Genomic DNA, 14,257 nt, shown 5'->3' on the forward strand with positions numbered 1-14,257 from the left:
TGTCCAGCTCTTCATACCTGCCGCTCTTTCTTGGACATCTGCCGTTGTAATGGTTACTGGTTCTTGTTCTGGGAGATTGCTGTGATCTGTTCTAAGATCTTCTAACCACTGAGCATTGGTGTTGTGGGATGCCTTCTTCTCCCATGTTTCTCCAGTACTGTTCAGTCTCAGCCCTGGGTGGATCTGATCTTGAATTACCCTGCCACTGTGAGTACACTTTGGATGGGTTGGTGGAGAACACCTGGTTTATTCTCCTGGCTTCTGCTTTTCCCTTGTATCTCTTTAGGCGGGTGGCCAGGGCGGCGGGTCTTTGTTTGGCAGTTTCTAGAGCCTCAGGAATGGACAGCTTGTTGTACTTAGGTAACCTTTTCCCTACACCTTTCTGCAGGTCTGAGAGCTGACTAACCTCTCTTCGTGTTGCCTTGATCTTGGCTTCCAGCCTTCTCCTCCATGGGGGCTCTGCTTTGTGGCCTGTGGTGTTTATCTTATAGCCAAGCATCTCTAGGATCACTGTAGCTGTGGCGTAGGTCAGCTCGTTGGTGTCAGTATATCATATCTCATATCTCAGTATATATAGATATATACATATAGATATATATAGATATATACATATGTATATAGATATATACATATATATGTATATATGTATGTGTGTATATGTATGTATATATGTATGTATATATGTATATATGTATGTGTGTGTATATATATATCTATATATATAGATATATATATATATGTATGTATATGTATATATGTATGTATATATGTATATGTATATATGTATGTGTATATATATATATGTATGTGCGTATATATATGTATGTATGTATGTATGTATGTATGTATGTATGTATGTGTATATATATCTGTATATGTGTATATATGTATATGTATATATGTATGTATATATGTATATGTGTGTGTATATATATATACGTGTGTGTGTGTGTATGTGTGTATATATACATTTTTTTTTTTGACAATTTTGATATAATTCCTGCTCTAAATGTGTGGCTCCGTCACCTAAAGGCATGTTTAAGAGTCTTTATGCTCCAATTAATAATCGATTGATTACTAAATTAGTTGACAGTTATTGCATTAATTGATTAATCCGATTGTTTCAGCCCTAATTTGAATTTTGAACATTCCTAACAGGATGTTAAATAAGAAAGATTTGAGATGGCTGTAGATCCAGTGAGTCACACAGTTTTGTTAAACCTAAATCAGCTGCGGCTGTTGAATGCATTTAAAGGGCTGTTGTAATATCTCCCGTCCTCCTCCTTTTCTAAATTGCATAACCTAAACCATGTTGGGGGTAAGTGTAAGACTTTGCATGCTGCCAGAATTTTAATGCACATTCAGCCTCATTTCTCCTCCACTTCATACCACAGCTTATGCTTCAGTTTGCTTTTGGTTTCTGTTTTTTCCAAACTGATTACACCATTTGTGTGCATTACACTTCCAGTGAGAGCAGCTAGCCAGTGCACCGAAGTGAAGATGGTTTGTGTTTCTCAGTCCTTCCTGGAGTCTGTTTCACTCTGCTACTAACCTCTAGTAGAGGGCTGATACTAACGCAGCTGCTTCTTATGAATCAGACTCATGCTTTTCTGTGCATGGAAATAGTATGGGATTAATAATCTAAATGTGTCTGTGGAATTCTTCCTACCTGCTCATCCATTTACATGTTTTATTAACTGTTAGACTCATTTAAGGAGGTTTGCTTTTCTTCAGCATGTGAGGCTGCATCCTCGCTCCAGTCAGTCAGCATAGATTTAGCAGCAAGGGAATTTCTATTTGTCTTTTTTCATAAGCATGTTAACCATTCTGATGTTTATTTATAATGTTTTTTTCTGCTTATTCTCCCCATGTCCATATTTCTCCATGTTGCCATAGATGACGACCTAGCCGGACCAGTGTAAGTACAACTATTTAGGCCGTGCTACCTTATCTGTGTTAAGCTTTGTGAAGTGGCGTGTGTTTGGTTGTAGATTATCCTGATGGATCTCACTGTAAACTGCGTCTCCAGATCTGGGTCAGAGAACATACGCTTCCGCCATTACTGCTTCAGATGGGAAATAATCTCTGGATTGTAGATTTTAGTGTAGAGCATCAATACTTTCCATGGTACATTGTCAACATAGTGATAAATATGGTTTTAAAAGAATATTAAGTGTGACGATTTAGTACATTTCCTAAGGAAAATGTCCCAAAAAAACTGTAATTCCTTTTTCTTAGAACATCTAAGCAACACAAAATTGCCCTATTAGAGTGAGTACCAATAATGGTATTTTGGCAGAAAAAAAAAATATATATATCGATAAGTATTTAAGGTAAAACAACAGAAGATCAGTTCAGCTTTGTTTTCAAATAGCCATTACTGTAAAAATGTCCTTAGCTGTATATTTGTTATTTATTCTCCATGTGCATAGTTTTTTTTATATTGTTAAAACACTTAACAGTATTTTATTGTTTATCTTTTAACTCTTTAATATTATGTTATCCTTATACCTTTTTCTAAGGTCCATATTTGTGTGACCATGTTTTCTATAATCTTTTTGCTGCTGAAAACACCAGAATTTCCCCATTATGGGACAATAACGGGATTTTCTATTCTATTTTATTCTATTCTATTCTATTCTATTTTAGCCACTAGACAAGCAGCGTGCAGAAACAGAAGTAGTCCTAAATACAGCCATAGAAACCTCTGGTGAATCCAGAAGATATATCGGTAATGCTTTCTTTTACAGTACATCATGAACTATGTAATAACATAAGCAATAATATAGTAATATAGCAAGTTATGCTATATTACTAGGTAACAAGAAAAACATTAGGGAGAATTTTTGTTAGTGCTGTGCTTCAATTTTTATGCAGACAAGGTAAAGTCAGACTTCTTTAGATTTCAAACCGTTAATACCAGGTACGGTAACTTATATTCATTTCGCAGACAGCAATAAATTAATGAGTTATTATCTGGTAAAATGCAATTTATTACTTTTTTATTCGTTTTGTATCGATGCATCGTCACGTCCACAAGATAATCGATTCATGTTTTTTTTCCCCTCCGGTCTATTTTTATCCATTTGCTCTTGGGCGTAATTCTCCTCCCGTGCTGCGGTGGCGCTAAACCTATTTTGCCCTCCTACCTTGCTTCCTGGTTATACTCTTACAGCAGTTTGTTGCAGTGAGCTTGACGTAGACATTTTTGATTTATGCTCAATATTGAAGCGTGGTCTGTGCTACACGCTGTGGGTCTAGATACGGTCGAGGCGGCGAGGAAGTGGGGGCGAGTTTAGTCCGACGACGGAGGGACATGAGGGCCAAAAAGAGCGGAGATCCAGGTGGAAAAAGGGTCCCAGCGTTCTCGCGCACCTCGCTCTTCTAGCGGGTCAAACTTCACGAGTTGTTTTCCGCAATTTCGGTCATAAAAACAAAACAAGCCGGCCTCCTGTCTGCGGCACTGTCTGCGGTCAGCTACAATCTGGGAGTAGAGGGGGCGGGACGTCTGGAGCTGAGCTATTGCATTGCACTCATTGCACTGATTTTGTGCAGTATTTTTTGATGCAACTTGTCTACTTCTGTTATTTGCTGTTGTTTCAAAAAAAAAAAAGCATAACGATATTACAGCTTTAATTGATTTATTTCAAATTTGAAACATTGTCTAGCCTGTAAGGTGTAAAAAAAAACAAAAAAAAAACACGAACCAATAAATTAACCAACAATTAATCGAATCGTATCGTGGTGTATTCTTGAGTATCGAAAATAATCGAATTGTTGTCTAGGAATCGACACTGAATCGAATCGCCATGATGGGTGTGACTTACTAGCCTGACGTAGTCCGACTCAATTCTAGTCAGAACATGAGTCTGATGCTGCTCCATAGAGCTGTGATTATGGGGCGTGTTTCGAACGAACCAGGAAAAAAAATGCCTCTGCACTCAATTGGATAGACCTACAACCAATAAGAGCAACGGAGTGCATGACGTATGTTAAGCGAGGCACAGTTGTTGTCCACAAAAATCAAAGCGTGCAGTTGCACGCCTAGAATAAGAAGATGAGCCTTGATCGCGTTTCTCTGTTCCTCTTTTAAAATTAATTTGCTGTCGATATCTTCTAGAACAGACTTAATAGCAGAATCTACTCACCTCAACTCTCCAGCGGCAGCCATTGTTGTTGTCACCCAAGCGCGCTTTGGTCACGTGGTTGATTACGTTACTGTTGATCATCTGTCCATCATCGTATAAAGCCCGCCCTGACAATTTGATTGGCCCGCCAGATATTGTGCGAGCGTACTCGCGCTACTATTGAGCAATGCCAGACCGAACTTCCCGACCTCAAACGTTGTGGGCGGGACTAAGTTTCGGAATGGCACTCAGGCTAGTGATTTACACCCCTACTTGGCATATACTGTAACAGAAAACCAAACCTAGAAGACAGCAAGCCAATCTTCTTAACTAAACTCTTATTTATATGTTACTTGAGTTTAGTTTTTAAAATGCTTTAGTTACCTGATCATAAGTTACAGTTTAATCTGTAACTAGTTGGTAGGTGATGGCCAATAATAGAAACTGGTAACCTGATGGTAATTACAACGTTATATAGTGACATACAATTATTATAATAAAATGCAGGTTATTATTTTGAAATTATACACATTACTCTTGGGGTAATTAGCCAAAAAAGTAGTTATTGTTACCAAGTGCTATAGTGCTATTTGCTTTGTTATTACCATGTTATTACATGATTACTGATGTACTGTAAAAAAAAAAAAGCGTTTGTGTAGAAATGTTTGTCCTTTCAGCCAGCTGACAAGCTGTTTGCAGCAATATGTGGGTTTTTTACTCTGTGTATCATACAGCAGGTGAAAACTTAGGTTACTTTGATGGTGACTGGGTGAATTGTTTTTTTTTTTAATTGAACAGTGCAGTCAGCTGAGCTGCAGTGTGCAGCAATGTGCGTCTGTACAGCCGAAAAACACTTTTGTGATTTCTTTGGCATCCTGTTACAATTAGTTTAAGAAGTACAAACAATATGACGCAATCTTTTTCCAGTGTGTCTCACTAATCATAATTTTCTTAAAAAAAAAAAATCTTGCCCAACAAGCTGTAATGAGAAAATTATTTTCAGATATGACCAAAAACCATAGTATGTAACACATTAAGAAATGTGTAACTGGCTCCAGATGTGGTGCATTCCTCGATTGATTGGACCCCAGTCTTGTGCTTGGAGGTATTTCCATTATTTGAAAGGAAGTTCCAACAAAATGCAAAATAAAACTTTTTGTTTTAGCTCCTTAGCAAATAAAATAAAATAAATGCAAAGCAACCAACTACAGCTGTAATATATCAGTAGATAAATAAGATGTTATTGCAATAGAAGGAGTATTTTTTAAAAGTGAAATAAAATAATTGGATAATATGCACTTAAAAAAAGACAATCCAATTGTTTTTCTTATTCTAAATGTAATTTTTCTTGTTCAATTGGAAAAGTGTCTCACTTACCTCCTCAATGCAAGAAAAAATACATTTATTTAAAAACAAAAGACTTATTTGGATGGACGTTTTTTGCAGCGTGTAAATAAAGGTTCTGATCAGGGCCAGAGACAGAGGGCAGCCATATCAGAGTCCAACATGCTCCGGGAACAGATCCCCACTGAATTTAATCCCCTGTTAGAGGATTAAATTACGGCATCTGAGCTTCCGTTCAGTCTCTCTATTTGCATCTTCTCAGAAGGGATTTTTTTCATGCCTAAAAGAAAAATGTGTCTGTAGAGTTGCACCTAAAAAGAAATGAACTCCCATGGCTAAATTAGTTTATTGGAAAAGAAAAGTGTTAATAGTGTTATTAAATAAAACAAATAATGTAATGATTCTATTTATTCAATATACTAAATAATACTTTTAATGACAGCTATTCTCATATTTATTCAACCCTGAATAGAATTGGCACCAATTAAGATGGCTTAGAAAATAGCTGGATAGTTGAGGGTGATTAGGGCTGCAACTAACGATTATTTTAAAAATAGATGAATCGGCCGATTATTTTTTCGATTAATCGATGAATCGGACAAAAATATTTTTTATATTGACCTCTTTATTCCAAAATAAACATTTTAGACAGAACAAACAAGCATGCAAGTACAGGTTGCTCATTAACTGTACAGGTGCAATATGAAAAATAAATGTTTGTGTTAAAACTACACAAACTTACATGAGAAATGTAGCTGTACATCCACAAAATATAGGCTACTTTGTTTCATAAAGAGCAAAAAAAGACATTTTTGTTTTTTAAAGCCCCTAAGGGGTTCAAACAATAGGCCCCCCCATTTCAACAAATGAGTTTTTTTAGACTAGAAGAGTTCTGCCTTTTAAGACAGGAAAGTATAGCAGTTAAAGTTGCTACTTGAGAAAATACTGAACCATAGAGATAAAAATAGCCCTGTGATTCAAATTATAAATTGTATTTGGAATAAAAATGAGAGAACTAGGGGTGCTAAAAAACACATCCTCCAAAGACAGATATTTACATGGGAATGTGGCAGATAATTAATTGACATATTACTGATCTTGCTGGATTTTATTCTGCTTTACTTCCATAAATTGCAGGATCTTCTTTATCTTTGCCAGAAGATTTAAACTTTAAAAGCCTTGCCCTCATAATTTGCGAGTTAATTTATTTATAAAGGCTATTTTAATTATTGTGATCAATTTGCGCCGTCAATCCCGGCGCATGCGCGCTTCATTTGCAGTCTGGACACTGAGGGTAAACATCCTGCGGCTCTGACTGCAGCACTGAGAGGGATTCCTGCGGGAGAACGGGGTTGGGATGGGGGAGGCGCCCCACGGCAGAGTAGGAACGATGCATGCTTTCACGTAAGAGTCTCCAAAAGTCGCCAGTGACACCGTAAAAAGTCGCCAGATTTGTCGCCAGTCGCTTTTTTGAAAAATAGTCGCTGGAGGGGTCTGAAAAGTCACTAAATATAGCGACAAAGTCGCTGAGTTGGCAAAACTGCATCTGCGGCGCTGGCTCGCTCTGCCGTAATTTTTTTTCCTTCCCCCGCTTCAGTCAAGTGGCAGTGATGACGGCGGCGGCGGATGACGCATTAATCGTGCGACACAACTAATCAATGATGAAATTCGCTGCCAACGCTTTTAAAAGTCGATTTTTATCGATTTTATCGATTCGTTGTTGCTGCCCTAAGGGTAATGTTTCACTACATGGTAGAATATTGCTACTCCAGTCGATTTAAAATAATACAAAATAAATGAAGAATTCAAAAAAGGTAAATATGCTAGAGGCCCTGAATGTTCCCAGAAATGCTAATAGAAGTATAGTTTTCAAGTTTAAAGCTAAAGGAAGAGTTGATACAAGGAGGAAAACTATTAATGACTGCCAGGAGCTTCCTGAAGAGACGGGTGGTCAGATCTCCATTGAAACGGTAAAGAATCTGCAGCAGGACAATATGGAAGACTGGTAACACTTTCTTTTACAGTACAGCAATGACCATGTAATAACATGGTAGTAACATACCAAGTTACGCTATATATCAAGGTAACAAGAAAAAAAATGCTAAGTACTGCGCTTCAAATTTTAGGCAGACAAGGTTTAGTTAGATTTCTTAGATTTCAAGCAGTTATTACCAGGTAACTAATTTCACTGATGGCAATAAATTAATGAGTTATTATCTGGTAAAATGCAGTTTATTACTTGGCAACAGAAAACCAAAAGCTAGAAGCCGGCAAGCCAATCTTCTTAACGAAACTCTTAATTATATGTAACTTGAGTTTAGTTTTATAATGCTTTATTTACCTTTTCATGATTTACAATTTACTTTGTAACCTGTTGGTAGATGGTGGATAATAATAGAAACTGTTATGTGATAACCTGATGGTAATAATTATTAGGGATGCAGGATATTGGGATTTTGGCCGATATCCGATATGCCGATATTTTAAAACTCATGTAGCCGATAACCGATATCGATACCGATGTTAAAGCTGGACAAAAATAAGTAGTCATTGAAAATAGCAGTTTTGTTATCCATTTCTGACACTTTGAAAAATAATATACTCAAATATATTTTCATATGCTGATATCAAATTGATTTTTAAAAACGCGGTATCGATCTATTTTACTTTCAAAATCTGGTGAAACTTCATTGTTCTGTTACAAACTCTCATGATATTTTGCAAATTCTTGTGAGATTTTGTTAGTAAAATAGATCGATACCGCGTCAATATATCAACATATAAAAATATGGCAACATTTGGTGAATTTTCGGGGGATTTCGTAGCATAACGATGACATATAGCAATATTTCATTAGTAAAAGAGATTGATATGGTGTTTTTAAATGGCAATTTATCAGCATATGAAGATATTGGGATATTTTAATGGATCAATATTTTTTCCCTCGTCTTTAGAAGTTTTTAAGTCTGTAAAAAAGAAGTTTTTGATGAAGAAGAAGAAGTAGTATTTTTTATTTTTTTTTTAGACTTTAGAAACTCAGAAGCTGATCAAATATCGGGTTAAATATCGGTGGGGTGGCCGATGTCCAATATTCAGTTTTAAGGCCGATACCGATAGGGGGCCGATTATATCGTGCATCCATAATAATTACCCACCAAAAGTTACATAGTAATGTAAAATTTTAATAATTACATGCAGGTAATTACTTTAAATTATATATTCCGTAAAAAAAAAAAAATATTCACTGGACTTGGTTTCCAAGGTTTGAAGACGTTTTGCTTCCTCTCCAGGAAGTTTTCTCAATTCAAATGTCTGGATCCGCAGTGAGTTTGAGTCTTATATAGATAAAGCCTTGTATCGCTTGGAAACATGCACCGATGAATGGGTGGTTTGGTTCCATCGTTAGCCTGTAATATCTGAAATCTGTCTATAATTCTGAGGGTCGGTCGTTAAAGGGGGGGGATTGCCGTTAAGGGGGGGATTGTCTCCTGTAATACCTGAAACCTGTCTATGATTGTTAAGAGTCGGTCGTTAAGAAGGAATTGTTCACCAGCTGGAGCGGGTAGGTCTATGACCTGGATGACTAAGAATCTTCATCAGCATATTTAAATGATATACCTTAATTTTGGGTTTATTGCTAAATAATTTTTTTCTTGTTACCAAGTAATATAGTATGACTTTGATGTTTTTACTCGTTATTATCTGGTTATTTATGTACTGTAAAAAAAAAAAAAAAAAAAGCCTCACTGGAAAACTGAGGGCTTCATGCCTGAACACCAAGACTATAAAACTGACCCAGAAGGTTAAAAAAACTCCCCTCCAGTTTCTTGAAAATAATAATAATAATAATAATAATAATAGGAATCTGGTTTAATCCATTAAATCCAAGCTGGAACTATCTAAGTCTGGAGGAAGGATCAAACACTTGCTGATGGTGCGTTAGTGATGCTATGGGGCTAATTCTCTTTGTCTTGAAATAGAAAAGTCATCATACTGTCTGACTTGAGTTCTATTGAAAAACTCTGGTGGGAATTGCTCGAACGCTCAGAATATTAATGACATGGATGCTGTTTCCTATAAACAGGGATCTACAGTTGGGTCAAGAACTTTGCCAAAATTTGATGGAAAGTTTTGAATCATGTTTGCAGAAAGTCAATGCAAAACGCCTCTTTAAAGGCATACTATGCAACATTTTTCAGTTAATTAATGTGTTCCATAACGTTTTGGACGATTAAATGAGTCATTTCAGGTAACAAAGGTTTTCTCAGCCGCCCTGGTGGTCTGTAGGGGAAACACCGTACTTGCAGTTGCAGGAGCCCTCGGCCCGCACCCACAGGCTCAGAAGTCTCGCGCATCGCGAGAGTCGGTCTTGCTTTACGGCGAGAACTTGGCTAACTACAATCTTTGTTATTTAGACACATGCATAACAAATAATGCATGAAAACATGCTAAATTTTCAAACTCGAAAATTGGAGCAAAATAGTCACTTACCGCAGTAGACATGGTGATTCGTTGCGTTCGCCTGTCTGCTAAGCTCAAAACAACCGCGCCTGGCTTGACGGAGAAACCAGGAGAACAGCTGAGCATATTTACGACAGTGCACTTTTACTTTCGCCCTCTGGGGGGAGCCTCGCTGGAAAATCAACACCGGTTGCATAGTATACCTTTAAGAAGAATTAAATGGAGGTGTTGGATATTTTCATCCAGCAGAGTTCTTTAAAAGTTGCCTTTATTTTTTATTTTTAGAAAATTCTTCTCAATATATGATAGTAAACTTCATCCAGAGCAGCAGGTGAATATTTTTAGGTGCAACGGCTGTAGAAAAAACATAAAAGGAAGGTTATTATCCACGGTTTTGATTTTAGATTCACTATGTTAGTCTTTGACACAGCATTCCTGTTGACCCACCATGTAATAATTTAATCTTAATTCCAAACAAGAATCACAATCTTGTCCCCATAAATATTTAGCTCAGTAATTAAGGAGTTTATAGGAATAAAATACCTCCTGAAATGTAGAACTGAAGTACATATATTACACAGATGTCATATTCTAGCCTCATTAACAACCTGATCGCAGTATTAGCCTTTATATAATTGTAGAATAAGCGCCGGATTCCCACAATAACACAAAACATCTAATCACTGTTATCTTTTTCTATCCTGTTTAAAGTGCCGGTTTATAGCTCTTCTAGTTGTTTTTTCTAGTTCAGAAAGAAAGTGGAAAACCTGTTTCAGTTTTCTCTTTCCTGCCTCTTCCAGCTTTAAAAAGCCCCCATATGTTGTCTTAATATAATAACTAATGAGATATTTCAGTGCTGTGTTCTTTCTGCCATGGATTTATGTTTCATATGAGAGGAAAACTGACTGTCAATTATTTCCTCTTTAAAGGAAAACTAATTCAACCAACAACCACAAAGACAAGAACCTTCGTCAGAGGAACACAAACTGAGAAACATGTCTGAAGAGTAAGTATTTCATTATGAGGTTTAATGTGAATAATGTCAACATCAGTGACTTGTAAGTTTAGCTTGATTGTCCCTGAGCGGTTAGAAGCTGCTCAGAAACTCCAATAAATTTGGTTCTGATTAGTTAACACACCAAATAACTGAAGGGTTTAAGGTGTGATGGAAAATGCCGCACTGCACATCATAAATGTGCCAGACAGATCCTACAGACGCATGAAGCGGACATCACATTATAGATGCTAATGTGTTTATTTGTTAGACTTGGAGGATGGCAATAGACAGAGGGGGAGGATGAGAGGAGACCGGTATAGAACCGATCACAACGGTGCAAAGAAGAATGAAAAAAATCTGTCTTGTTGCAGCAACTGTAAAATGGTTTACAGTTGCCTTTTGTATCTATGCTTCTATTTCTATGTCTGCTTCTTGTTCCTTGACTGGGGTTCAAGGAGGCAGAAGCAGAGACACAAAAAGCAGCTGTAAAAGGCGGCCCCGTCCAGGAAACACACAGCCAGGCAGACGAGCTCCGAGCCAGCTCCCATGTCAGAGGATGAAGAGAGCACATCCAGTTAGTCACAGTCAGAGAAACAGGACTACACTGGAAAACAGGCCAAGCTCCAACATCTAGAAACAAAGGTGTTGATGGCAGCAGCAAAGCAGATATTTCTCTCCAGGATGGAGTCACAGCCAAACAGGAACAGACCAGATGAAGCTACTATGAGAAAAAGCAGAGAGAGCAGAACGTTAGAGATTGAACTAATAGATTCTGCAGAGTGGGAGAATAGAGATAGAATGAAGCAGAATGATGAAAAAGGTGTCCCTATGTCCTCCAGCAGTCTAAGCCTATATATCCATCTGGAAACCTTCCGTTGAAGTAATTTTGGGAAGGGGCGAAAATACTGGTTAGCTGATTGGCCTATGTTGGTGATAGACGGGCCAAATAAACCAATCAGATCAACGAAGCATATGACGTACTAACAGAGCGACGACGAAGAGGAGCCAATTGATAGATCAAACTCTTGCCGAAACCAGTCGGGAGAAGAGCAAAAACATCTTTTCCTCTGAGAAAAGCCTCCAGAGCAGTGTTTTGCTCTTCTTTCAGTGAAGAAATACTCTGTAATTCCGATAAAACTTGCTCGATAGCCACGCTAACGCTAGTTTCATCGGCTGAAGCCGCCATGTTCTTTAGACTGAACTGTCGCGCTTCTCGTTGCGTCACACCTCAACCCGCCTCAAAGCCAACGCTGATTGGACGTTCGTTTGGTGAACGGCTCCAAATTTTCTTTAACGGAGAGTCTCCAGGCTGATCTGCGAGTGAAACCTTGAAAGCTCGCAAGATCAGGATGGTCTCACCAGGCTAGAAGTGCAGCCATTGCCTTTTGTTTAGAAAAGGTTTGTTTTGACGTCTTCATCCACTGTAAATGATTTTTCTTTGGTGACTTGCTTCATTTCCGGTACCGCTACATATTAAAACAACAACCGTATTTTATTTTCATTTAGATGGCAAAACAAAACTCAAACGCTGTTGATTTTCTATTAATTCGATTTTTCATTTTTTTCGATTTAGGTTTTAAAAACGGAAAAACAGAAAAACCGCATGCTTGTTTTGTTTTTTTCATTTTTGTTTTGAAACGAAAAAACCAAAGAACGAGCCATACGCGGATTTATGCAGTACTTACATATTTTTTTTCATAAAGAAAGTCAAAAGTGGTTCCAATCAGCAGTTAAAGCTTCATAGAAAAACAGAAAACTGCATCTTTAGATGAGCCGGTAGCTGACGATGTTATTGTAACAGAGCTGTGATTAGAAATGTTGACGGACAGATTTAATAATCCAGATCTTCTCTGTGTTCGCAGGTCTCATTATTCATGTATTGACCATATGAAGGTAAACGAGAAGGAACTCCATGTCAGTCGCTCATAAAATGTATCTGCCATTAGAGAAGCGGTTTTGGGGCGAGTTAAATGAGGCATGCCTTATTATTTTCCTGTGTGAGGGTGTGTGACATGAAGGTACTTGAACCATAACAAAGTTAACATTTTACCCACTGTTGCTGCATGCAGTTGTTGTTTGAGTTTTTTTTTCTTCTCGATCACTAATATTATATTTTTACAACTTATAAGGTAATGCATGCAAAATACTGACCTTCTGTTTGACACAGAAATGGCTTTCTCTCTTATTTTTATTTTTTTCCTGAGGTTGTAGAAACTCTGTACTGTGAAAAAAAAAGAAACGCTGCAGTGGAAAAGAAAAGATCACTATAACCTGGTATGACAGATGTGTAAAGTTTTATCATTCTTCTGCATACCGATAATTCATTTTATTATATCATATATATATATAAATAATATATGTATATCACATTTAAGGGCTTTGCAGTGTCCCTCTAAAGTTGTTAAAGGTTTACTTTACTTCATGTATGTACTGTATGTAATAAATCTCTATAATTCTGTATGAAATCACAATAATTATAAAGGTTATTCATATCATATGATGCACTTAAAATGTTAGTATATATGATGAACTGTACAAATCTACTTTAGGAAGTCTGTACTAATCATTCTAACATATTATTTTCTATTCATGTGTATTGTACAGCATGGCTATGATCCTATGCAATTATTATCCATATCAGTATATTGAAAGTCAAAGTCATTGCAGCTTCTGATTCTTCTGTGACAAAGCTTTAAACTAGTAGGATCACCGTAGAGCGTCGACAGCGTACTCACACAGCTGCATGAGTTCTCATCCGCTGGCATGGGAGGGGGTGTGAAAGAGCCCCATGTCAGAGCCCACACGTCAAATTCTAGGACTCATTTTTAACAATAAATATATTAAGACAAAAAAAAAAATCCTCTCCTGTATTGTTTTGTCCTTTTTTTTTTTTTTTTTTTTTGTTGAGAATAGCTCATTCATGCAGCTTTTTTCCTAAAAACATGTGGAGAAGAGCGCCATCTAGTGACATTATAATGGATTTAATCGATCAGATTGGTCTTTACCATAAGAACCAATGTATTGTAGAAAGATATGTGTGCAAATAAAACAAAGTCCCCTCCACAGAGTTATCTAAAAAGTTTTGACTCTTCCACTTTATTGCTAAGTTTAAGTAATGAATTATAGAGAGAAAAAAATGGGTTTATATCAGATGTCAGATAAAATGTTTCTTCTGGTCAGGATTGCTGATAGGGATGGGTATCCTTTCAAATATTAAGAATCCTTTCAATTCTGGAAATTTAGGATAGATTTGATCTTTTTTGGTATGATCCCAAATTTGATTTTTTATTTTTTTTTTATTACATTTTTCAAATGGATATACAAAAGC

At 36.9% G+C, this 14,257-nt stretch overlaps 1 protein-coding gene across 2 annotated transcripts in view; it reads left to right on the forward strand.

Moving 5' to 3' along the window:
- LOC119787369 (neuroplastin-like) overlaps nucleotides 1–13,787 on the forward strand; it is a 42,686-nt gene extending 28,899 nt beyond the window's left edge. Inside the window, exons 7-9 of one of the 2 annotated variants that reach the window (XM_038291193.1) lie at nucleotides 1,897–1,918; nucleotides 10,862–10,938; nucleotides 12,792–13,787. In XM_038291193.1, the coding sequence (XP_038147121.1) occupies nucleotides 1,897–1,918; nucleotides 10,862–10,922 (83 nt within the window). In that variant the 3' untranslated portion in view covers nucleotides 10,923–10,938; nucleotides 12,792–13,787. The remainder of the gene's footprint in view (nucleotides 1–1,896; nucleotides 1,919–10,861; nucleotides 10,939–12,791) is intronic. The other variant, XM_038291194.1, reaches the window with a different exon arrangement.
- Nucleotides 13,788–14,257: the final 470 nt, after the last annotated feature.

This window comes from Cyprinodon tularosa, unplaced genomic scaffold (assembly GCF_016077235.1).
Source record: "Cyprinodon tularosa strain WSP-4 unplaced genomic scaffold, ASM1607723v1 ctg296, whole genome shotgun sequence".
Lineage (NCBI taxonomy): Eukaryota > Metazoa > Chordata > Actinopteri > Cyprinodontiformes > Cyprinodontidae > Cyprinodon > Cyprinodon tularosa.